The sequence below is a fragment of the Salvelinus alpinus genome, chromosome 2 (genome assembly GCF_045679555.1).
Source record: "Salvelinus alpinus chromosome 2, SLU_Salpinus.1, whole genome shotgun sequence".
Lineage (NCBI taxonomy): Eukaryota > Metazoa > Chordata > Actinopteri > Salmoniformes > Salmonidae > Salvelinus > Salvelinus alpinus.
The window spans coordinates 69,383,042-69,407,238 of record NC_092087.1 but is presented as its reverse complement, the minus strand read 5'-3'; the positions used below and the strand labels follow the sequence as shown (position 1 = coordinate 69,407,238).

Here is a 24,197-nt window from a genome sequence, read left to right as displayed (position 1 = left end):
TTGCCGTCGTATCCCCCCCCCATCAGTCTTCCTCTCGCTCTCTCCCCCTGCAACTCAACCTCACCCCCCTACCCTCTCGATCTCCCTTGCTCTTTTACCCTCTCCATCACCCTTTCCCCGTCTGTCTCTTTCAATCAGAGGACCTGGATGTTATCTGGGCACACCTAAGCACATGCTACATGATTTATCAGCTGCCAGCTATATTTAACCACCAGATCTGATCTACAGGGCAGTTTAAAAGGGGGGAAATGACAGCCTTTGGCAGCGTCTGAAATGGCATCCTATTGCCTATATAACGCACTATTTTTAACCAAGGCTCTGGTCAAAAGTAGTGCACTATACGTGCTTCTACACCTGCATTGCTTGCTGTTTGGGGTTTTAGGCTGGGTTTCTGTACAGCACTTCGAGATATTAGCTGATGTACGAAGGGCAATATAAATACATTTGATTTGATTATATAGGAAATATCGGATACGCAGCCTTGGAAAACCTGCCGCTTTTGAGTGGCGCCTGGTAGAAATTGAAGTAGAAATTGAATTCTGCAGTGTCTTGAGAAAAGGTTACATCGACCCAAACGTCAACCTATTTGGAAACGTCAAACTAATGGTGCATAGCTAACTGTTGGTACCGGCGTGATTCTTAGAACAGAGGAACTTAACTATTGGGTTTTTAAGTCAGAGAACCACAAGGAGAGCGAGTGCAGTAGTGAGCGTATTCATTTTCACAACGCACCAATGCTACTAGATTTATGTTAGTATAACCTGTGGATTGTTATGGGTACTAATATTGAATTGGTACTATATTCAGATTGGTACTAGTACTGGATTGGCACTAGATTAGTACTAGACCTAGTAGTACCATATTGGCCATAGAGTGGTACTAGTACTGGATTGGTGCTAGGTTCAAGATTTGAAGACAAGACCAGGCCACACTGTCACTGGCAGCATCCACACAGCGTAATAACACCCAGGGTCATTAATGTACATCTGCTCCGGGAAATCAGCCTGAAATCGATCCCCGTAGTTAGTAACAAGCCATCAGAAGGTTCGTAAGGAGAAGAGGACTTTTTCTAGGAGACAAGATGTTGGATCGATGAACACTGGTCCGTTTGGCTGAGGAGTGGGTGTAAGGTGACCCGCTCTGTGTGTATGCGTCCCAAATGGAATTGGCACCCTATTCCCTCGTTGACAAAAGAAGTGCACTACTATAGGGAATTGGGGTGCCATTTCGGATGCAGCCTCTGTCTCTGGCCTAAGACGGAGGATAAAGATGTGATTGTGTATCTGTACAAGGCTGGGAGGCATGAGAAGCTGGGAGAGGCACAATGTGTCCTTGAGCAAGGCACTTCACCCTTATTTTCTTCAGGGGCGCCGTACTATTATGCATGTGACAGAAAATAAACAAAAGTGACACTGGGTTCAAGGATGCAGCATTTTTTGCCAGCGGGTAGCTGAATTCTTGCCAGCAAGCTATTGATCATCCTTTACACGTGCCAAGGAGAGACGGGAATGGCCAGGGAAGGGACATCTCCTGAATGGAGAGAGAAAAAAGGAGGGAGGGCGCAAGAGAGGGAGGAATAGCTTAAGTTCTGAAAGGGAGGGCGTGAGGGGGAGAAGGCAGAAAGAAGGAGGGGAGAGGACTAAAGTGTGGCCTAGGCTCTGACCTTGCCTGCTACATTTGTAGTCATTTATATACATTTGTAGTCACATGGCATACTATGAACACAAATTGTTTTGATTGACAACTGGCTCACCTGTCACCGGGCTTGAACTCGCGGGAGAACTTGGTCCTCTTTTTCTTGTGCTTCCTCTTCAGGTTGCGGATGGACAGCGGGATGCTCTTCTTCCTGTTCAGGCCCCCCAGACCGCCGCTCTGCGACGACGCAGTGCTGCTCGCCGACGACGTCAGCGACAACGTGTCGTCCGTGTCCTCCGCCCCGGCCTCGTCGTCTGCATCCTGCTCCGCGGGCTCGGGCCATGGGTCAGAGGGGGGAGGGCACAGGGGCGAGGGCTGGTGGGTCTGGTTGGGGCCGTGGTTGGGGCCGTTGTTGGGGTGGTGAGGGCGGGGGAGGGCGGTGTGGTCGGTGGAGTCTGGGTGGGTGTTGTCAGGCTTGAGGTCACCTGGGTGTGGGGAGGGGGACGACACTGTTGATTGTCATTGAGTTGGTTTTACATGTAAAATTGACTAGTGGTACAGTATATGCAGTGACTTGGGACTGACTTAAGCACGAGGAATAGATTTTAATTGTGGGGCGAACTACCCTGCACAAGGTGTGCTGTTATCAGATGGGTATTAAGACAGAAATTATTCTAAAATTTAAAAAAAAATTGAGCTCGTCAGCTGTTTAAAGTGAGGATATCTGCCAAAAAATGACAAGGAAAAATGTCTGATGACCAACATAGGTATAAATAAAAGCAGCCGTACCGTCAAGACTGTCCGTGTTGTCGGTGGAGTGCTGGTTGGCACCTTGTGTGTCTGCATTTTCACCGGTCTTCTTCCCCAACAACTCCTTCTTGAACATTCTTTTCAACTGCAGGAAGGACATTGTCATAGGACACTGATATAATACGAAACATGGCAAAAATACACATTTAGTGCATGCATTGAGGGAAGAAAATTGGATACATGGAGTATCTGTACAAACAGAGGCAACATTGTGATCAATTGTTTCACACATCCATTTAAAAACGGGGACAGGCACGCACAAAACTATATATAGAAACATTTCCTCTCCCTTTCACACCTTCCTGGCTACGGGGTCCTCTGGGAGTCCGGGGGCTCCGTCGGGCCACTCACAGGTGATGTGTGTGGTGTCTCCCTTGGCTGGGAACACGTACAGGGCCCTCTCCCCCAGCTGCCTCTGGGTGTGGTCGTAGTAGCCCAGACGCTTCACTCTGGATCAGAACAAACACATGTAGCATGTTATTAGAAGGATCATAGACGTAAAAGAATGGGTGTGTGTTAGGGATGAGCATCTCTCCATCTAGATACATGGGCTCTGATACGATGCACTAACATTTCTTGCATGAACACATTCATTTTCTATTCTAAATTAAAATTGTATACTGAGCTGGATCCTTCAAAGCTGACTTCTTGTAGCCGAGTGGCCCTTTGTGTGTGTGTGTGTGTGTGTGTGTGTGTGTGTGTGTGTGTGTGTGTGTGTAGGCACTTGAGCCACTATCAGATTCCCCATCACCCACGGATCATTTCAGCAGATTTTTGAATTTATGCTAGTAATATGTCAATATTTATCTGCAGAAATGACCAATCAACCCTTGAAGTATCTTCAAAATAATATGAAAAAAATAGTTTTGGCCTTACTGCTATTAGACCATTCAAACGTGTTGAATAACAGATTCACAACATGGAACAGATAGTCCCCAAAACAGGTTTGTTGTGAAGTGTCTGTCCTACATTGGAGATATAAGAAAGTTGAGGTAACGTGTAATTTCTTGTACATGTATTTAACCCCTTATCTTCGGCACAACAGTCTACGCCCCATCTAAGCCAAAAAAATTACAAATTGTATTTGGCCTTACTGCTATTAGACCATACAAACACATTATTTTTGGCACTAAACATTCTCCATATATAATTTCATACATTTTTTCAAACATGGGGACCTTAAGACTAGTCATGTGAGGCCTGTGGGCGTCTTAAAACAACCGACATGTAGAGTCTCAGCTTTCCACAGAGGGGTCATATTAGTATGGAGCTTTCCAACAATTGCTTGCAGACAGATTATTTCACTTATAATTCACTGTTCACAATTCCAGTGGGTCAGAAGTTTATATACACTAAGAAGACTGTGCCTTTCAACAGCTTGGAAAATTCCAGAAAATGATGTCATGGCTTTAGAAGCTTCTGATAGGCTAATTGACATCATTTGAGTCAATTGGAGGTGTACCTGTGGATGTATTTCAAGGCCTACCTTCAAACTCAGTGCCTCTTTGCTTGACATCATGGGAAAATCAAAAGAAATCAGCCAAGACCTCAGAAAAAAATGTGGAGACCTCCACAAGTCTGGTTCATCCTAGGGAGCAATTTCCAAACGCCTGAAGGTACAACGTTCATCTGTACAAACAATAGTACGCAAGTATGAACACCATGGGACCACACAGCCGTCCTACAGCTTAGGAAGGAGACGCGTTCTGTCTCCTAGAGATGAACGTACTGTGGTGCGAAAAGAGCAAATCAATCCCAGAACAGCAAAGGACCTTTTGAAGATGCTGGAAGAAACAGGTACAAAAGTATCTATATCCACAGTAAAACGAGTCCTATATCCTATATCTACAACCTGAAAGACCGCTCAGCAAGGAAGAAGCCACTGTTCAAAAACCGCCATAAAAAAGCCAGACTACGTTTTGCAACTGCACATGGGGACAAAGATCGTACTTTTTGGAGAAATGTCCTCTGGTCTGATGAAACAAAAAACTGTTTGGACATAATTACCCTCGTTATGTTTGGAGGAAAAAGGGGGAGGCTTGCAAGCCAAAGAACACCATCCCAACCGTGAAGCACAGTGGTGGCAGCATCATGTTGTGGGGGTGCTTTGCTGCAGGTGGGACTGGTGCACTTCACAAAATAGGTGGCATTATGAGGGAAGGAAAATTATGTGGCTATATTGAAGCAACATCTCAAGACATCAGTCAGGAAGTTAAAGCTTGGTCACAAATGGGTCTTCCAAATGGACAATGACACCAAGCATATTTCCAAAGTTGTGGCAAAATGGCTTAAGGACAACAAAGTCAAGGTATTGGAGTGGCCATCACAAAGCCCTGACCTCAAACCTATAGAAAATTTGTGGGCAGAACCGAAAAAGTGTGTGCGAGCAAGGAGACCTACAAACCTGACTCAGTTACACCAGCTCTGTCAGGAGGAATGGGTTCAAATTCACCTAACTTATTGTGAGAAGCTTGTGGAAGGCTACCAGAAACGTTTGACCCAAGTTAAACAATTTAAAGGCAATGCTACCAAATACGAATTGAGTGTATGTAAACTTCTGACCCACTGGGAATGTGATGAAAGAAATACAAGCTGAAATAAATCGTTCTCACTACTATTATTCTGACATTTCACATTCTTAAAATAAAGTGCTGATCCTAACTGACCTAAGACGGGGAATTTTTACTTGGATTAAATGTCAGGAATAGTGAAAAACTGAGTTTAAATGTATTTGGCTAAGGTGTATGTAAACTTACGACTTCAACTGTAGATGCAGTGGATTGATTAGCATCCAACTCTAGATTAAATTTACAGATTTTTTAAAATGGGGATATTTTTATTATGCCAATTCAATTTTCCGCAGAGGCGTCGGACATTGACCTTAGGGGGTTAATATAGAACAGCTTTGGATTTCACCCGTCTCAAAAGCTAATGGTTCTGACCATTTGGAACTTTGAGGAGAACTGCTCTTTCTCCAGCTACGACCACAGGCGTACAGTGCAGCTTGCAAAAATGATTGCGGTCCTTTTTATAAAGTTACAACTTCACCATGTTCACATAAGCATCCAATTAAGACATGCATGCAGGTGTGAGTGAGAGATGTGATTGTGAGGTGTGTGGACCAGATCACTAGAAATAGACTGTCCATACACTGCATATCTATGACGGAAAACTGCAGCCTCTATGCTCCCGAGTGTGGATGGCTGGATGGATGAATGAATCAACGACTGCAGGGCTCTAGTGCGACCATGTTACTCGCATATGCGCAAAAAATATTTTGCTGTGCGACCTGGAATTTTAATTTAGGAGTACCAGTGTGCCTAGAGAAATTAAGGATTAAAATATTTTTCATTATGCTCCTAAATTTCTTTGTGTGCACCTACATTTTTAAACTTAGGCGCTCATGTGCTCTTTGTAAAACATTTTTTTTAAAGGTCAGCGTAGAGCCTTGGAACGAACAGACAGTATAGTACCTGCAGAGGTTCTCCTGTGAGATGGTGGACGGAGGGGGGTAGACGCTGTCCGTGCCCTTGGGGGAGTAACTCTTGGTGATCCACGTCACCTTCAGCTCCGCCACCTGGACCTAAGGGGGAGGGGGGGGGTCACATGACACAGAGATAACCATTTAGAGCAGTGACATCACACGTACTGAAGTAGTTAAGCCTATTATTAGGTAGTAAGGTTATGTGGTCAGTAAAAACCAGGAAAAAAACTCTGAGCCCAAGTTATTACCTGTGAATAATGCACGACTATAAAATACGTAAATTGCCATCATCATACCTCTTCGACCACCACCCTGAACTTGCTCTTCTTGCGGAGTACGGGCTTGACCCCGGAGAGCCACTGGACATTGGAGAAGACTTTGGCCGGCCCAATCAGCACCTGGCCTGGGTAGAAACCGTAGGCCTCTTCGAAGAACAGACCCTACCAACCAGGGAGATCCATATTACTAACAAACAGAGGCAGTTTCCCTAACCCAGTCCATGGAGAATCTAAAAAGATCTGGAAGGTATCCTGCTGCTCATTGGTCATGTCAACAAATGACAGGAGAACATAGCTAGTACTTAACCTTCAGTGTTAAAAAAAATAAAAAACAATTATAGTTGACTACATAGAAACGGTTGATTTGTTTCTGAAATAACAGCCAAAATGAACAGGACTAACACCTAGGTACTCCCAGTCAAAGCACAACAGTTTCCGATTAATATTGGACGCACGCAACCTGCTACCTTAAACAAGATTAGGGTCGATTCCATTTAAACTCAATTATCTAAATCGGTTTCCTAAATTGACCCAGCTCAAATGGAATTGACCCCCAGCCCTGTTACAAAGTATTACACACCTGCCTCCGGTCAATAAGGAGGAATAGGAAGCTCAAGGCTGTGAGGAGTAAGTTCATTTCATATTGCTTCCACCTAGCCAGCCTTATCCGGTCAGTGAAGTGCAGTGTACAAGGGCAGACGGCTACGTTTTCACACAAAAAAACGCAGCTCGCGGCATTTCACCTACCGAGTCGCTGACGTGTGGACAGACATCGTACAGCTTGGCGCCGTCCTCCACATTCATGGAACACCTGCAGTAGTAGAGGGAGGAGTTGAGCTAAGCATGACACAGACAAATAGATATAAAGGAAACCGTTTTGAAATGACACTCATACTGGGACAGATTCTGTACCTGGCTCCATTGGACAGCTTGAGGATGATGTGGTTGGTCAGGTCGTACACCTTCCCCAGCCAGAAGTCGTAGGCTATGTAGTCCCCATACATGAAAGACTAGCAGGAAACACGCATGAAACAAATGATTGTAACAGAGACATTAACGTGGTACATATACAGTACCAGTCAAAATGTATTTTATGTTTGAGATTCTTCAAAGTAGCCACCCTTTGCCATGACAGCTGTGCACACTCTTGGCATTCTCTCAACCAGCTTCATGAGGTAATCACCTGGAATGCATTTCAATTAACAGGTGTGCCTTGTTAAATTAATTTGTGGAATTTCTCTCCGTCTTAAAACTTCTCACGAGTCACCAACCCTGATCCGGTAGCACCCTCCAACTCACCCCACTGATTAGCACAGCTAGCATAGCGTCACAAGTAACTTGTAGCATCTAAATATCATTAAATCACAAGTCCAAGACACCAGATGAAAGATACAGGTCTTGTGAATAAAGCCACCATTTCAGATTTTTTAAATGTTTTACAGGGAAGACAGAATATGTAAATCTATTAGCTAACCACGTTAGCGAAGGACACGATATTTTTACCAGGCAGATTCGGCTAGGCGCCCACGTCCAGTTCACATGCACAACAGATATGATATAACATCGTAAATTGGGTCTTACTATGGCTGATCTTTCATCAGAATGTTGATCAAAGTGTCCTTTGTCAAGATGAGTCGTTGGTTCCGTTCAGAATTCTTCCTTGCCCACTCCATTTAGCACAGGTACCGGTCGAGTGGCACGAATTTCTCAAACGTAAATACAATCCGACAACGGTACACCGCAAAACTCCCGGAAAAATTCAAATAATCTGATTAAACTATATTGAAAAAACATACATTACGATGATATGGTCACATGTATCAAACAAAATTCGACACGGAGATAGTTTGCATACATAACGCCAGCAAAACAGTACACCAACGCAGCTCAAATTCGAGGATTCAGAAAAACCGGAAGTTGTCGGTCACGCCAAAGAAATGGGTCCTATTTCACGTCAGTCCCAGAAAAACAAAGAATTTCTCCTCTGACGTCCTCTTGACAACCAGAGAAAGGCGAATGAGGTGTGTTTCTGGTCATAGGGGGCACGACCATATATAGGCAGAGCTTTGAAGCCAGCATAACACATCTTGATTTTATGTTCTTGGTCATGGAAAGTGCTGTGGAATGACTTCTGTATCACTCAGAGACAAAATTGAAACGCTTTTAGAAACTAGGGATTGTTTTCTTTCCAATGGTATTATTTATATGCATATAGTAAGAGCAATAATTGAATAAGAGGCAGTTTAATCTGTAGAGCAAATTATGCTAATGCAAAAATAGCACCCCCTGTATTCTCAAGAGGCGTCTTAACGCATTTTTGAGCCAATCAGTTGTGTTGTGACAAGGTAGGGGTGGTATACAGAAGATAACCCTATTTGGTAAAATATCAAGTACATATTGCCTAGTTAAATAAAGATTAAACAAAAAATAAATAAATATTATGGCAAGAACAGCTCAAATAAGCAAAGGGAAACAACAGTCTATCATTACTTAAAGACATGAAGGTCAGTCAATCTGGAATTTTTTTCTTAAAGTTTCTTCAAGTACAGTCACAAAAACCATCAAGCGCTATGATGAAACTGGCTCTCATGAGGACCGCCACAGAAAAGGAAGACCCAGAGTTACCTCTGCTGCAGAAGATAAGTTCATTAGAGTTACCAGCCCCCCCCTCCCCCCAGAAATTGCAGCCCAAATAAATGCTTCAGAGTTCAAGTAACAGACACATCTCAACATCTGTTCAGAGGAGACTGCGTGAACTAGGCCTTCATGGCCGAATTTCTGCAAAGAAACCACTACTAAAGGACACCAATAAGAAGAGACTTGCTTGGGCCAAGAAACATGAGAAATTGACATTAGACCAGTAGAAATCTGTCCTTTGGTCTGATGAGTCCAAATGTGAGATTTTTGGTTCCAACCGCCGTTTCTTTGTGAGACGCAGAGTAGGTGAACGGATGATCTCTGCATGTGTGGTTCCCACCGTGAAGCATGGAGGAGGTGTGATGGTGCTTTGCTGGTGACACTGTCAGGGATTTATTTAGAATTCAAGGCACACTAAACTAGCATGGCTAACACAGCATTCTGCAGCGATACACCATCCCATCTGGTTTGCGTAGTGGGACTATCATTTGTTTTGAACAGGACAATTTCCCAACACACCTCCAAGCAGTATAAGGGCTATTTGACCAAGAAGGAGAGTGATGGAGTGCTGCATCAGATGACCTGGCCTCCACAATCCCCTGACCTCAACCAAATTGAGATGTTTTGGGATGAGTCGAACCGCAGAGTGAAGGAAAAGCAGCCAACAACTGCTCAGCATATGTGGGAAATCCTTAAAGAAGGTTGGAAAAGCATTCCAGGTGAAGCTGGTTGAGAGAATGCCAAGAGTGTGCAAAGCTGCCATCAAGGCAAAGGGTGGCTATTTGAAAAATCTCAAATCTCAATTATATTTGTTTAACACTTTTTTGGTTACTACATGATTCCATGTGTTATTTCATAGTTTTGATTCCTTCACTATTATTGTACAATACAGAAAATAGTACAAATTAAGAAAAACCCTTGAATGAGTAGGTGTTCTAAAACTTTTGACCGGTAGTGTATATAGAATAAAGAAGTAAATTATGGACGACCTTCAAGGCATAGGCTACTACGGGAGATACTCGAGAAGGACAAAAATAATACATTTATTTGATAAATCACATGTGGAAATGTTTCCATCTTGCAACTCCTCTGTGGACAGTGTGGTCAAGTGAATACTGTGTCCATCTCTGTTTTTTTCTTACCCAGATGTGATGTAGGTCTTTACTGTTGACGGGGTACAGGACACAGTTGGTACCCACTAGTTTTACAGCACACTCTATGTCGATGTTGGTCACGATGCCACACTGGTTGTCCTGGAAACCACAAACAAGACAAGGTTTACCATATCACCATCACCCTGACACTCTAGCCAAAAACAACGCACCAGTGTGTGTCAGTGCGTTTTAATTTTTGTTTTCTATCACTAGTCAACTCAATAAATACCGCCTGGGGACAGGTGTTGAATATTAGAATAAGCTACACATATGCTAAAATGTTTACTCAATACATCAGTGTGCTTGCATCAATCCCCATCTTAACAAAAAGGCATGTAAGCCCTTTCTGATAAAGGCATGTTGGCACATCCTACATAAAAACACTGCAGCCTGTACAGTCATCCTGTGTTGGTACGCCGGTCATGTAGGGTGTCATCAGCTAACACAGTGTAGTGATACGACAGGAGAGGGAGCTCGGCTTACGTTAGAATTCATCCGCCGCACAATGTCTCGGATAACGATGGATCGATCTACAAGTTTCAGCTGCAACAGAGGGTGGAGAAAACAGAGAAGGGGGTGAGATGAGAACATCAAAGAATACATAGACAAGACCGACAACTGAAGTGGTCTAATTTCAACTGTCGTTTTAGCATCTTGGCAACTGGAATGCCATTCGGTCCCAGTTACCGACCCAATCATCTCATCTGACCCAAGTCTTATGACTGCTATCTGATACCAGTAGTGATAACGCAGCAGTGAGGTAGGCTGTGCTAAATACAAGTCAGCCTCGTCCAAATCACATAAGTAGTAGTGCCTATAGGGTGCTGCACATAATCCCACCTATACCAAAAAATTATGTACATACTACACCTTTGATGAGTGCATTCGGAAAGTATTCAGACCTCTTGACTTTTTCCACATTGTTACGTTACAGCCATATTCTAAAATTGATAAATAATTGTTTTACCCTCATCAATCTACACACAATACCCCATAATGACAAAGCAAAAATAGATTATACATTTTTTTATTTATAAAAAAAAAGTGGGGGAAAAAAAGAGAAAAAAAATCACATTTAAATAAGTATTCAGACCCTTTACTCAGTACTTTGTGAAAGCACCCCTGGCAGGGATTACAGCTTTGAGTCTTCTTGGGTATGACGCTACAAGCTTGACACACCGGTATTTGGGGAGATTCTCCCATTCTTCTCTGCATATCCTTTCAAGCTCCATCAGGTTCGATGGGGAGCATTGCTGCACAGCTATTTTAAGGTCCCTCCAGAGACGTTCAATCAAGTTCAAGTCCGGGCTCTGGCTGGGCCACTCTAGGACATTCAGAGACTTGTCCCGAAGCCACTCCAGCGTTGTCTTGCCTGTGTGCTTAGGGTTGTTTTCCTGTTGGAAGGTGAACCTTCACCCCAGTCTGAGGTCCTGAGCGCTCTGGAGCAGTTTTTCATCAAGGATCTCTGTACTTTGCTCCGTTCATCTTTCCCTCGATCCTGACTAGTCTCCCAGTCCCTGCCACTGAAAAACATCCCCATAGTTAAATAAAGGTTAAATAAAAAAAAGAATGCTGCCACCACCATGCTTCACCGTAGGGATGGTGCCAGGTTTCCTCCAGACGTGATACTTGGCATTCAGGCCAAAGAGTTCAACCTTGGTTTCATCAGACCAGAGAATCTTGTTTCTTACAGTCAGTCTCTTTTTGCCTGTTGGCAAACTCCAAGTGGCTTCATGTGCCTTTTACTGAGTAGTGGCTTCTGTCTAGCCACTCTACCATAAAGGCCTGATTTGTGGAGTGCTGCAGAGATGGTTGTCCTTCTGGAAGGTTCTCCCATATCTACAGAGGAACTCTAGAGCTCTGTCAGAGTGACCATCGGGCTCTTGATCACCTTAGACAGTTCATTGCCTTTCCAAATCAAGTTGTAGGAACATCTCAAGGATGACCAATGGAAACAGGATACACCTGAGCTTAGTTTTGAGTCTCATCGCAAAGTGTCTGAATACTTATGTAAATAAGGTATCTGTTTTATTTTTAATAACATTGGCTAACATTTCTAAAAACCTGTTTTCACTTTGTCATTATGGGGTATTGCGTGTAGATTGTTGAGGATTTGTTTTTATTTAATCCATTTTAGAATAAGGCTGTAAAGTAACAAAACGGTGAAAAAGTTTGGAAAGTTTGAATACTTTCCAAAGGCAACTTCCCCCTGCCTGTCTCTCTCATCCGAAAGACAAGGTCGTACAGCAACGACGCGGTCTATAGACGATGCACTGAGTTTACTCAGGGATCTCTGTGGAAGCGCGAATAAGAGCATTCGAGTAGAAGATCAACATTTGGATGTCAGAGGGTACAGTTCAGTCTTACTCTTGCCACACAAACACACAGAACTGGGAAAATACTGTTGGAATGATGCCCTTCTTAGTCTACAAAATATCACAGTGAATAAAATATCAAAATACCACCACTGCAGCAGATAAGTGACAGTTTAAAAGAGGCACTACTAATTACAAATGATCTATATACCCAGGCAGCCCTATGTACAGCAAAAGCCTAAGAATAGGTTGGTGGGTGGATAGACAGATTAATGAAGGAATTTGCATACAGGGAAATTACTAAATGAAAGCAGAATTTACTGGGTGGAAGTAATCAATGAGTGAATGGAGAAAGGGGGATAAATAGGGTAGGGACTGACTGGGTAAGGCTGTAATTGGGTCATGACTAGATGAGATACACCTTTTGTCAAATTTAACATCAAAAGTTGCTTTTTTAAAAAGCATTTTCCCTAACCCTAACCTTATACTCCTAGCCTGCTGCGCAAGTTATCCTAAACCTGCTACGAAAAGTCAATCGACAAAAGCTGTATCCTTTCTATACAAAACCCAATAACTGAGGGGTGGCACAGATGCCTTATCAGGGGATGACTGGGAAACCCTGTGCCTCCAAGCACCGTTCTCCTGTTAACACACTTGGTGAGGTGAAATGTTCAGAATGTTGCAGGGAGAAATGCAATGAAGAACAGACATACTCCTTGAAAGACCATCATATCTGTTCTACTCCATACATTTCTATTTGAAACAGACGATACCTTTGAAAACAGATTCCCAATAAGATACAGTAACTCAAACTAGCCTTTCCAGTCTGTATTTCTCAGTCTTAGCTCTAATTTAGTCGTATCTTTAATCGTCCACCATGTTGATGGAGTAGACGAACATGACAGGGGAATGGGAATTGCACACAGACCACTCAACACCGGACTCCCTCGAGAGACAAATCAGCTCGTTGCTGTCTATTCAATTTTCTAAGTGATGACACGTACTGTTCTCAAAATGTGGGGAGACAGACAGATCACTCTTCAAAGGCAAGAGTTATTCAGTAAGCCAGGGATAGGCTAGTGGTGGGGCGCCAACATGCTCCATAATACTAATCAGTGTAATGTGGCAAGCGCTTGTAGTGGCAAGCTGCTCCTCTGGCTGGAGTTCGAATGGGTGGCAGCTGCCAGCCGGATGCCATCACCTACAATAGAATCATGGAGGAGAGAGGAGGGAGGCAGGACGTGAGATGATTAGGAGGAAGAAAAGAGGAGTGAAAACTAGGAGGGAGGAAGTGTGGTTATGAAGTGGAAGGGAAGGGTGTGTGTGTGTGTGTGAGAGCCAAAATTGGACATTACGGAGATATAAAAGCTATTACTCTAGTAATCCTGTATCTCGTGTACACACACACCACAATCTGATTGGACTAGGCCAGCTGCAGCTATCCCCACATGTTCTCAGGCTCTGCGGTCTGGACTAACCTTACTCCTGTAAATTGTGGGGCGAGGAGGAGGTGGGCAAAATGGGATCGATGCTCCATTTACACATAACGCTGTCTTAACTGTCACACCACTTCCAGTGTAGAGGCTGGACACACTCATGCATGCACACTTACACAAACACAGATAGGCCTACACTGAAGCATGCGCACACAGTCCCTTGTGTGTGTTTAGTGATTCTAATTCTGCCATGGAGAAGAGGGGTCAGGCAGCGTGCGGATGCACCAACAATCTCGCTGCATAGGAACCATGAGGCTAAAATCAATACATACTCAACCAAATATGATGGAAGCAACCATGTGAAGTACTAAGATATGATATAATAGAACACAGTAGGGCAGGCCACACCTTCCAGAAAGCATATTCGACCGTGACTATTTTATAGCTATCAAAACAATCCAATTTGGCTTTCATTATTCATGGTATGTTTGTAACGCAGTCCCGGTTCCATTCCCAGAAATAGTCAGAGGGAGAGGAAAACAGGATGAGGGAGAGAGCAGAGGAAGGGTACACGGTCAGTGACCTCATCTAGAAGTGCTGGTGATAGAGAACTCAGAGAACGAAAGGCATGAATATCCTCTCTCCCTTTTCTAGTCTGTTCTTTTTTCGTTCTCCCGGGCCCACCAAAGGAAGCTATTTCCTAGAGATGTCACCACTGACTGTCTCATCTGTTGCCTGCCTGTACACTGCTCAATGAGCTGATCTGTGTCTCGCTGCATCCTGCACAAATCACTGCTCCTCCTGTGGGAGTGGAACACACACACACACACAGTATGTAATCTGATTATGCATCCAAATGGTACACATCCCAGTTGCTCATGTGCACACATAAAACTCTCACATGGTACGTAAGCCTATTGAAACACATAGGCTATGTAAAACTACTAACACAAAGAGAACATACACATGTTTTCCCCCCTTGTCTCAACAATGATCCTAAAGCTAGAAATATCCAGAGGGGAAACGCTGAAAACATCCTTAGTCTGTGTGTGTCGTATGTTGGAGGATTGCCGGTCGACACAATATAGACGTTCAGGAATTCAGTGGAAACACCTGTCTGTATTGGAAAGAAACCCCGGTATTGGCGTCTTTTGTTCAGGCACCAGTAACCGTCTAATAACAATGGTTAGTCAGCATCACGGCGTCAAGCGGCAGCCTGGAAACCAGCAGGCTGTTCTGTAAAGGTGCCGCTAAAGAGGGGGGAGGTCTTTCTCATACACACTATAGTGCCAACACACACACACAGTCTAATAGAACACACTAACAAAGCGGACATCTCTCTGCGAGCTAAGCTGTCAGGCTCAAGGCTAACAAAGCAGATCTGTTCCTTTGTCTCATCTCAAGGACGGAGAGTTTTTGTCTTGTGATAGATAAGCGTTTCCTAAACTAGGAGTTGAGGCCATGAGGTGGCGAGAGAAACTCAGAAAAATAACTATAATTCACCGCTTGGTTCATAGAACCGCGGTTACGTGAGTAACCTCCAATATACACCAAATGTGGTCGTGAGTGTTTCTTAGGCTTTATTAGTCGAGTGACAACCAATGTAATTTGCTACGCTATTGTTATCAAATGTGCTATTGGAAATTGTGTTTTACCAGAATAAAGTAGCCTAAGCAACCACCTGAGACATGACTCATATGGCTACATAGCCTTCCTGCTGATTGGGGCTTTGGTTTCATTAGATTTTGATTGTTCAGGTTCACCATCAGCAATAGTTTGGTAGTTTAGCTTTACACAAATCAGTATATATGGTCATTTTTAAATATACAGGGTAAAGTTTATTTCATAACAAGGACAATTGTTTTTTTTCTTCCTGCACAGTCAGCGGAAGGAAAATAAAAGTTCCAAAATGGTCTAAACCAGTGGTTCCCAAACTTTTTATTGTCCCGTACCCTTTCAAACATTCAACCTCCAGCTGCGTACCCCCTCTAGCACCAGGGTCAGCGCACTCTCAAATGTTTTTTTGCCATCATTGTAAGCCTGCCACATACACACTATACAATAAATGTATTAAACATAAGAGTGTTTGTCACAACCCGGCACGTGGGAAGTGACAAAGAGCTCTTATAGGACCAGGGCACAAATAATATAATCAATCATTTTGCTCTTTATTTAACCATTACATATAAAACCTTATTTGTTCATCAAAAATTGTGAATAACTCACCACAGGTTAATGAGAAGGGTGTGCTTGAAAGGATGCACACAACTTTGCAATGTTGGGTTGTATTCGAGAGAGTCTCAGACTTAAATCATTTCCCACACAGTCTGTGCCTGTATATAGCTTTCATGCTAGTGAGGGCCGAGAATACACTCTCACATAGGTACATGGTTGCAAAGGGCATCAGTGTCTTAACAGCGCAGTCCTATCCAGAAATCTGGCAGTGACTGATTAAATTCAATTTTCACAGAACTGCTTGTTGCAATTTCGATGAGGCTCTCTTGTTCAGATATCAGTAAGTGGACTGGAGGCAGGGCATGAAAGGGATAACGAACCCAGTTTGTGTCGTCCGTTTAGGGAAAGTACCTGCATAATTGCGCACCCAACTCACTCAGGTGCTATATCACATTTGACATTGTCCGTAAGATTGAGTTCATTTGCACGCAACAAAATAATCATACACTGATGGAAAGACCTGTGTGATGTCCTTGTTAATGCGGACAGAAAAGAGCTCCAACTTCATAATCATAGCCTCAATTTGATCTCGCACATTGAATATAGTTGTGGAGAGTCCCTGTAATCCTAGATTCAGATCATTCAGGCGAGAAAAAACATCACCCAGTCGTGTGAGAAACTCGTCATCATGCAAGCGGTCAAACAAGTGAAAATGATGGTCAGTAAAGAGAACTTTAAGCTCGTCTCTCAATTAAAAAAATACATGTCAATACCTTGCCCCTTGATAACCAGCGCCCTTCTGTACGTTGTAAAAGCGTTACATGGTCGCTGCCCATATCATTACATAATGCAGAAAATACACGAGAGTTCAGGGGCCTGGCTTTAACATGGTTAAAACGTCTTTCAAGCTGTCAGGCAAGAGCCTCTCGGTGGATGTGGCAGTGTACCCAAATGGACTGTTTGAAAATGTGAAGAAAAAAAGTATATTTAAAAATAATAATAATAAGTGAATCACATTTTTATTTGGCGTACCCCCGACGACATTGCGCGTCCGTACCCCATTCTGGGAATACCTGCCCTAGATGATATGACTACTCACACCCATGATCTCTTATGATGCTCAATGCAATGTGGCAAGCTTGCTACATATCCCTCATATCTTTCACTGTCTCAGAGGCAGGTGGTGAATGAAATACGCAGAGCATATTCTTGACCGGCTTCGAAAATGGGGTTCTGCGGAGTGATTGAAACAGAGCCACACCGGTGGAAGATCTGAGACCAATCATACTATACTCTCCTTTTGGAGATGTAATTAAGATTTCATAGGGAAAACGCGGCGTAGCTCATTGCAGTGCAGATAAAATAGTGTCAGTCTGCCGTTGTTGAGGCGGCAGACTGCGTCTAAATAAGTTTCCACAGGGAAACTTGATTAAGAGAAATATGATTCCATCTTAAGAAAAATAAACTACAGAGGTAACAGTGGGAAAAGCAATCTTGGCACCCCACGGGAAGCTTCTTTTTCTACTACGCTTTCTCCGAGTACGTTTGCGAAGAACTGAATACGAGAAGGAATTAGTTCAACTATCCCTTTTTATTTTTTGGGGGGTGAATCATATTTTTATTTGGCATACCCCAGTTTGGGAAAACCTGGTCTAAGCCATTTGATTCAGATTTTTTTATATATTTTTTTTATAAATATTGATATAGAAATATCGAGTCTCTCGCAAATCTCTCAAATACCTACCAAGAAATGTATCTACTAAACTCAACAAAAAAAGAATACGTCCATTTTTCAGGACCCTGTCTTTCAAAGATAATTTGTGAAAATCCAAATAACTTCACAGATCTTTATTGTAAAGGGTTTAAACACTGTTTCCCATGCTTGTTCAATGAACCATAAACAATTAATGAACATGCACCTGTGGAACGGTCGTTAAGACACTAACAGCTTACAGACGGTAGGCAATTGAGGTCACAGTTCTGAAAACCTAGGACACTAAAGAGGCCTTTCTACTGACTCTGAAAAACACCAAAAGAAAGATGTCCAGGGTCCCTGCTCATCTGCAAGAACGTGCCTTAGGCATGCTGCAAGGAGGCATGACGACTGCAGATGTGACCAGGGCAATAAATTGCAATGTCTGTACTGTGAGATGCCTAAGACAGCGCTACAGGGAGACAGGACGGACAGCTGATCGTCCTCTCAGTGGCAGACCACGTGTAACAACACCTGCACAGGATCGGTAAATCCGAACATCACACCTGCGGGACAGGTACAGGATGGCAACAACAACTGCCCAAGTTACACCAGGAACGCACAATCCCTCCATCAGTGCTCAGACTGTCCGCAATAGGCTGAGAGAGGCTGGACTTAGGGCTTGTAGGCCTGTTGTAAGGCAGGTCCTCACCAGACATCACCGGCAACAACGTCGCTTATGGGCACAAACCCACCATCGCTGGACCAGACAGGACCGGCAAAAAGTGCTCTTCACTGACGAGTCGCGGTTTTGTCTCACCAGGGGTGATGGTCAGATTAGCATTTATCGTCGAAGGAATGAGCGTTACACCGAGGCCTGTACTCTGGAGCGGGATCGATTTGGAGGTGGAGGGTCCGTCATGGTCTGGGGCGGTGTGACACAGCATCATCGGACTCAGCTTGTTGTCACTGCAAGCAATCTCAACACTGTGCGTTACAGGGAAGACATCCTCCTCCCTCACGTGGTACCCTTCCTGCAGGCTCATCCTGACATGACCCTCCAGCATGACAATGCCACCAGCCATACTGCTCATTCTGTGCGTGATTTCCTGCAAGACAGAAATGTCAGTGTTGTGCCATGGCCAGTGAAGAGCCCGGATCTCAATCCCTTTGACCACGTCTGGGACCTGTTGGATCGGAGGGTGAGGGCTAAGGCCATTCCCCCCAGAAATGTCCAGGAACTTGCAGGTGCATTGGTGGAATAGTGGGGTAACATCTCACAGCATAAACTTACAAATCTGGTGCAGTCCATGAGGAGGAGATGCACTGCAGTACTTAATGCAGCTGGTGGCCACACCAGATACTGACTGTTACTTTTGATTTTGACCACCCCCCTTTGTTCAGGGACACATTATTCCATTTTTGTTTGTCACATGTCTGTGGAACTTGTTCAGTTTATGTCTCAGTTGTTGAATCTTATGTTCATACAAATATTTACACGTTAAGTTTGCTGAAAATAAACGTAGTTGAGAGTGAGAGGCCGTTTCTTTTTTTTGCTGAGTTTATTACTAGCTCAAACACTGAACCTGCAAAAATGACATTCCTTCGTGGGTGATGGTAATTTCAGATTAACTTAGAGAGAGAGAGAAGTCCGCTCAGACAGATCCAGCTCACGAGCTCCATCAACAGCATATTTGAATTTAGAATGGAAAATTAAACGTAATTTATGCAACAACTGTTAGTGCATCGAATCGTATCGCATTGAACGTTCCTCTAATCAAACCAAATCCTTTCAAACTAAAACATTTTGTTCCTGTATCATATCGGAGCCCATGTAACTAGATGCATATCAAATCGTCTTGAAAGGGAAAGATGCAGATCACTAGTACAAGAGTACTGGTTTTGTCTTCCTGGGCTCATTTACACGAGTCACACTCTCCAGGTGGGGTGCAGGAGGAAGGATGGAGGGGGGGGGGGGGGGGGAATTAGACAGAGAGACACAGAGCGAGAGAGAGAGAGAGACGGAGAGCGAGAGAGCAGCCTTGGGCCACGCCTGCTCTCCATTCACATACAGCACGTTCATACCTAAGATGATAAAGATCAAATATTTATCTCATACTAGATTCACTCTCCCTCTGTCTCACACACACACACACACACACACACACACACATCAGGGCCATGTACGACACATACACACAAAACCATCCTACACACACCTCCCTACATTTCCCTCCTCCATCTCCAGCAGACCAGCCATGTCTGACAGAGCTGGTAGTCCATTGATCCAGACAGTGGGACCACACAGCTCCATTAGAGGGGCTGTGTGGTAATGTTCTAGGCCTTTACCCCTGTTCTCCTGGGGGAGAGGAGAACCAGGTGGCGTTAAGAGAACTGATAGTCTGGTATAAAACCACTATATACTTCTGGAACAACTGATGGGAGCTGAGGAAGGGTCAGCAGCAGAGAGAGAGAGAGAGAATTACTGATTGAGAGTGAAAATAGTGGCAGGGCAATAGGACTGAGGGAGACAGACGGATAAAGGTAGGTAGAAAGAGAGGAGGGTTGGAAAGAGAGGAGGGTTGGAAAGAGAGGAGGGTTGGAAAGAGAGGAGGGTTGGAAAGAGAGGAGGGTTGGAAAGAGAGGAAGAGGGAAGAGCAAAGCAGAGGGAGAGGGAAAAAACAACAGAGAGAAAGAGAGCCAGACACAGAACCAGCCTGTCTCCACGACTGAGGTGTCAATACTGCAGAGGGAGAGGCTGTAGACAGCCGGCCTTTCTTCGCAAGTCACCAGTGCACAACATCTACCACACACAGAGAGAGCGAGCGAGGCAAAGGGAGAGAGAGAATGAACTACAGGACAAAATACAAACTAGAGGTCGACCGATTAATCGGCATGGCCGATTTATAGTTTTCTTAACACTCGCTAATTGTCATTTTTGGACGCCGATTATGGCCGATTACATTGCATTGCACGAGGAAACTGCGTGGCAGGCTGACCACCTGTTACGCAAGTGCAGCAAGGATCCAAGTTAAGTTGCTAGCTAGCATTAAACGTATCTTATTAAAAACAATCAATCAATCCACAGGTAACTTCCACAAAGCTGTGAATGATCTGAGAGACAAGGCAAGAAGGGCCTTCTATGCCATCAAAAGGAACATAAAACTCGATATGCCAATTAGGATCTGGCTAAAAATACTTGAATCAGTTACAAACCCCTTGCCCTTTGCTGTTGTGAGCTCACCAACAAAGAATTCACAAAACACCAAATTGAGACTCTGCATCGTAAAACACCAAATAATGCACGCAGAGCAGAATTAGGCCGATACCCGCTAATTTTCAAAATCCAGAAAAGAGCCGTTATTCTACAACCACCTAAAAGGAAGCGATCCCCAAACCTTCCATAACAAAGCCATCACCTACAGAGAAATGAACCTGCAGAAGAACCCTCTAAGCAAGCTGGTTAAAATACCAGTGAGCAATCACAGCAGCAAGATTTGAGACCTGTTGCCACAAGAAAAGGGCAACCAGTGAAGAACAAACACCATTGTAAATACAACCTAAATGTATTTTCCCTTTTGTACTTTAACTATTTGCAAATCTATTTCACTTGCTTTGGCAATGTAAACATATTTTTCCCATGCCAATAAAGCCCTTTAAATTGAATTTTGAGAGAGAGCGAGACCGAGAGAACGAGACCGGGAGAGAGTGAGCATCAGATACATTATCTAAGGAGGGGTGTGGTTGACAACAACCCTTCCACATTACATCACTGCTCTGCATTCTCCAGCACAGTACTCCACAGGGACAGGGAGGGGGGGGAGCGGGATAGGAGGAGGAGAGGGAGGACAGCTTATCATTTCACATCTTTGTAGTGAGTTACCGAAGCCATTCTCTCGACCCCTAGGCTATAGGGAAGGATGGATCCAAGATGACTTAGCTGCTTCTCTCCTTTTCTAATCTCACCTCTCCTCCACCTGCTGTAAGGCCTCTTCACCTTCCAGACCTGTGTCACTTTCTCTCCCTCTGCTGATGATCCCTTGTTCTGGCTGCTTGTGAATGTGTGACTTGTTTGTGTGTGTGTGTAGAGCTGGACCCTAATGCCTTTGGCTGGCCAGCAGTGTGTGTGTGTGTGTGTGTGTGTGTGTGTGTGTGTGTGTGTGTGTGTGTGTGTGTGTGTCTCCACTCTCTAGCTAAGGCCCTGGCACCTGCTCAACATTACTCAAGCTCATGCACTCCCTTCGAACACGGAGGCTACTTGGCAGTGGCAATGTGTCCCAGATTACTTCATTAATAGTCAACCACAGGACCTGCAGTTTAGCCTATTCTCTAAGCACTACAGGACTAGAACCAGGTTACTAAGTAGCAAAGAGGCTAGTAACAAAAAAGCTACATAGTAGCAAAGACCCTCAGTTTGCTAATGTGGCTAATGACTGCGTTGCTAATGCTAATTGTGTCAAAACAAACATCATGGAGACATGTCAATTAACATGTGAGGAGAATGGCCTAACATCACGGTGGTGTCAGTCGTTTAGTCTTAACTGTAAGTCAATTAGGATCATCCGATGTCTAAATACAGATACCCTAATTTGTGATATCTTAAGCCTCCTCAGTAGGGAATGGCTAACCGCTAATGGCAATTATTCAAGCACCATGCTATTAAGTTGGTTAGATAACTAATAACCTAATAATGACAAGATGGTTGATGTCTCTATGATTGGAGAAGGCTAGCTAGCTAGCTACTGTTATCAGCACATGGAGTGACTCGGCATGTTAACTGCAGTCAACTCGCTGGATTACAAGGCATCAACTGTATAGGCCAGGGTCCGTCCCCTGCCCCCCCGGTTTCCCGTTTTGGTTTTTGCCCTTGCACTACACAGCGGATTCAAATAATCAAAGCTTGATGAGTTGGTTATATGAATCAGCTGTGTAGTGCTAAGGCAAAAACCTAAACACGCACCCAGGTGGGGCCACCAGGACCAAGTATGGGAAAACTCTGGTCTAGGCCAGCGAAGTGATCCCAGAGCTCTTGCTGAGAGGGATAGGGCAGGCCAGGATGAAGGATGGGATTCACCGTGCAGGCAAGGCAGCGAGTGAAGCACCCTCCCCAAACCCATCACTGAGATGGATCTTTCCAACTTCCCATACATCACTAGCAGACAGGCCAGCCCAATAAAGCAGCAAATGAGACCGGGGTGGGTGACGGGGCAAAAAGGTGACAAATAGGACCAAGGCTTATGTATGACATCATGTTCTCCAGAGGGGACAGAGCGGGAGAGACGAGGTCAGAAAAACAAAGCATGAGCCTTGTTCATCTTATCATTGCTGTGCTGCTGCTTACGAGCCTCTAAAAAGCATACCTCTAATGCCTTTTCAGCTAGTCGTGTGGTGATACCTAATGTATATCAAACCATTACTTACCTTCCAGTGCCCAACACAGGCCGTTATCTGACGGAATGCTCACTCATTACCCTGGATAAACCAGTCAGCGCTTTGCAAACAAATAAAGAACAATACTGGTCAATGCTGATAAGCAGCATTTTAGCCTAGCATAGATTAGCCGTAGCAATACCTTTAAACTGCATCCTGAAAGTACCGCACTCTACCTTCAGGACAACAAAAGGCAACCAAATACTCCCAAGTCGGTATGTAAAAAAATTCAGCAAACTAAGGGGTTAGGCCTAAAACTGCAACTGCCTGCAAGAAGAAAAAACACTAAAAATAGAGCCTGGTAAAATAAAAAAAAGGGAGAAAAAAAAAGAAAATAACCAATGGGACTGAAGGGGGGCCCTTATCACTTAAGGACAAAAAGCTCTTAATTAGCATAGCAACCATCTGCCAAGATCTAGCCCATCTCTTCTTCTTTCCCTCACTGTATCTCTCCCTCGTGCCCCCTCTCATTTCCCCTCGTTCTCTTTCCATCTCCCTCCCCTTACACTCTCCACTCTCTTTCTCTCGTCATCCCCCTCTGCACCCACCCATCATTACCAGCATCACGCCACACTCCACTCCTCCTCCACCCCCAGGGCCAACGCCGTCCCCCCCAGGGAGGAGCCCCTGGCCTGGGCGTCACGGTCACCTCAGGCCCCCTCTGTCTGACAGCTCAGTCTCCAAGCTCAGCCTTGAATAAGGGATAAGAGGGTGGGAGGGAAACCATCGCCCCACCACAGTACCACGCCCTGCGTTCCACTGTCAGCTACCTGCTGCAGTGATAGCCTATCATAGGAACAGTGTACTAGACAGTGTACTGCAGCAAAGGGGCTGAGTTAGCTAGTGTTCTAGCAATACCGCTGTGCGCTCACTTTCATTGTACTGAATTGTAGGCAGCCACAGGCTTCCACAGCATGAACCCTGTCAAAGACCTTCAATTGGCCCCTTAGCCTCATTGAGGGACCATTGAGAGACAATGTCCTTCGTAGTCAAGAGGCACTATTTTCAGTCCTAGCGTCCTTGCTAGGCTAGCAATGTAATGATTGCTATTTAGGGGGCAGTGCCAGTTAGTGGTTATTCCATTTAACCGAGCCCAATATGAACAGCTTTTCACACATAAGTCTTGATGAAGACAGCAAGGTTGAAACAT

General features: G+C 44.3%; 1 protein-coding gene across 3 annotated transcripts in view; it reads right to left on the bottom strand.

The window, feature by feature from the left end:
• The window catches only part of ube2o (ubiquitin-conjugating enzyme E2O), a 49,021-nt gene that overhangs the window by 14,505 nt on the left and 10,319 nt on the right, over positions 1-24,197 (bottom strand). For all 3 annotated transcript variants that reach the window (XM_071388912.1, XM_071388910.1, XM_071388911.1), the window contains exons 2-10: positions 10,482-10,541; positions 9,987-10,097; positions 7,120-7,217; positions 6,955-7,018; positions 6,226-6,369; positions 5,919-6,028; positions 2,744-2,894; positions 2,425-2,530; positions 1,754-2,120 (exon numbers count right to left, since the gene is read on the bottom strand). In XM_071388912.1, coding sequence (XP_071245013.1) covers positions 1,754-2,120; positions 2,425-2,530; positions 2,744-2,894; positions 5,919-6,028; positions 6,226-6,369; positions 6,955-7,018; positions 7,120-7,217; positions 9,987-10,097; positions 10,482-10,541 — 1,211 coding nt within the window. The remainder of the gene's footprint in view (positions 1-1,753; positions 2,121-2,424; positions 2,531-2,743; positions 2,895-5,918; positions 6,029-6,225; positions 6,370-6,954; positions 7,019-7,119; positions 7,218-9,986; positions 10,098-10,481; positions 10,542-24,197) is intronic.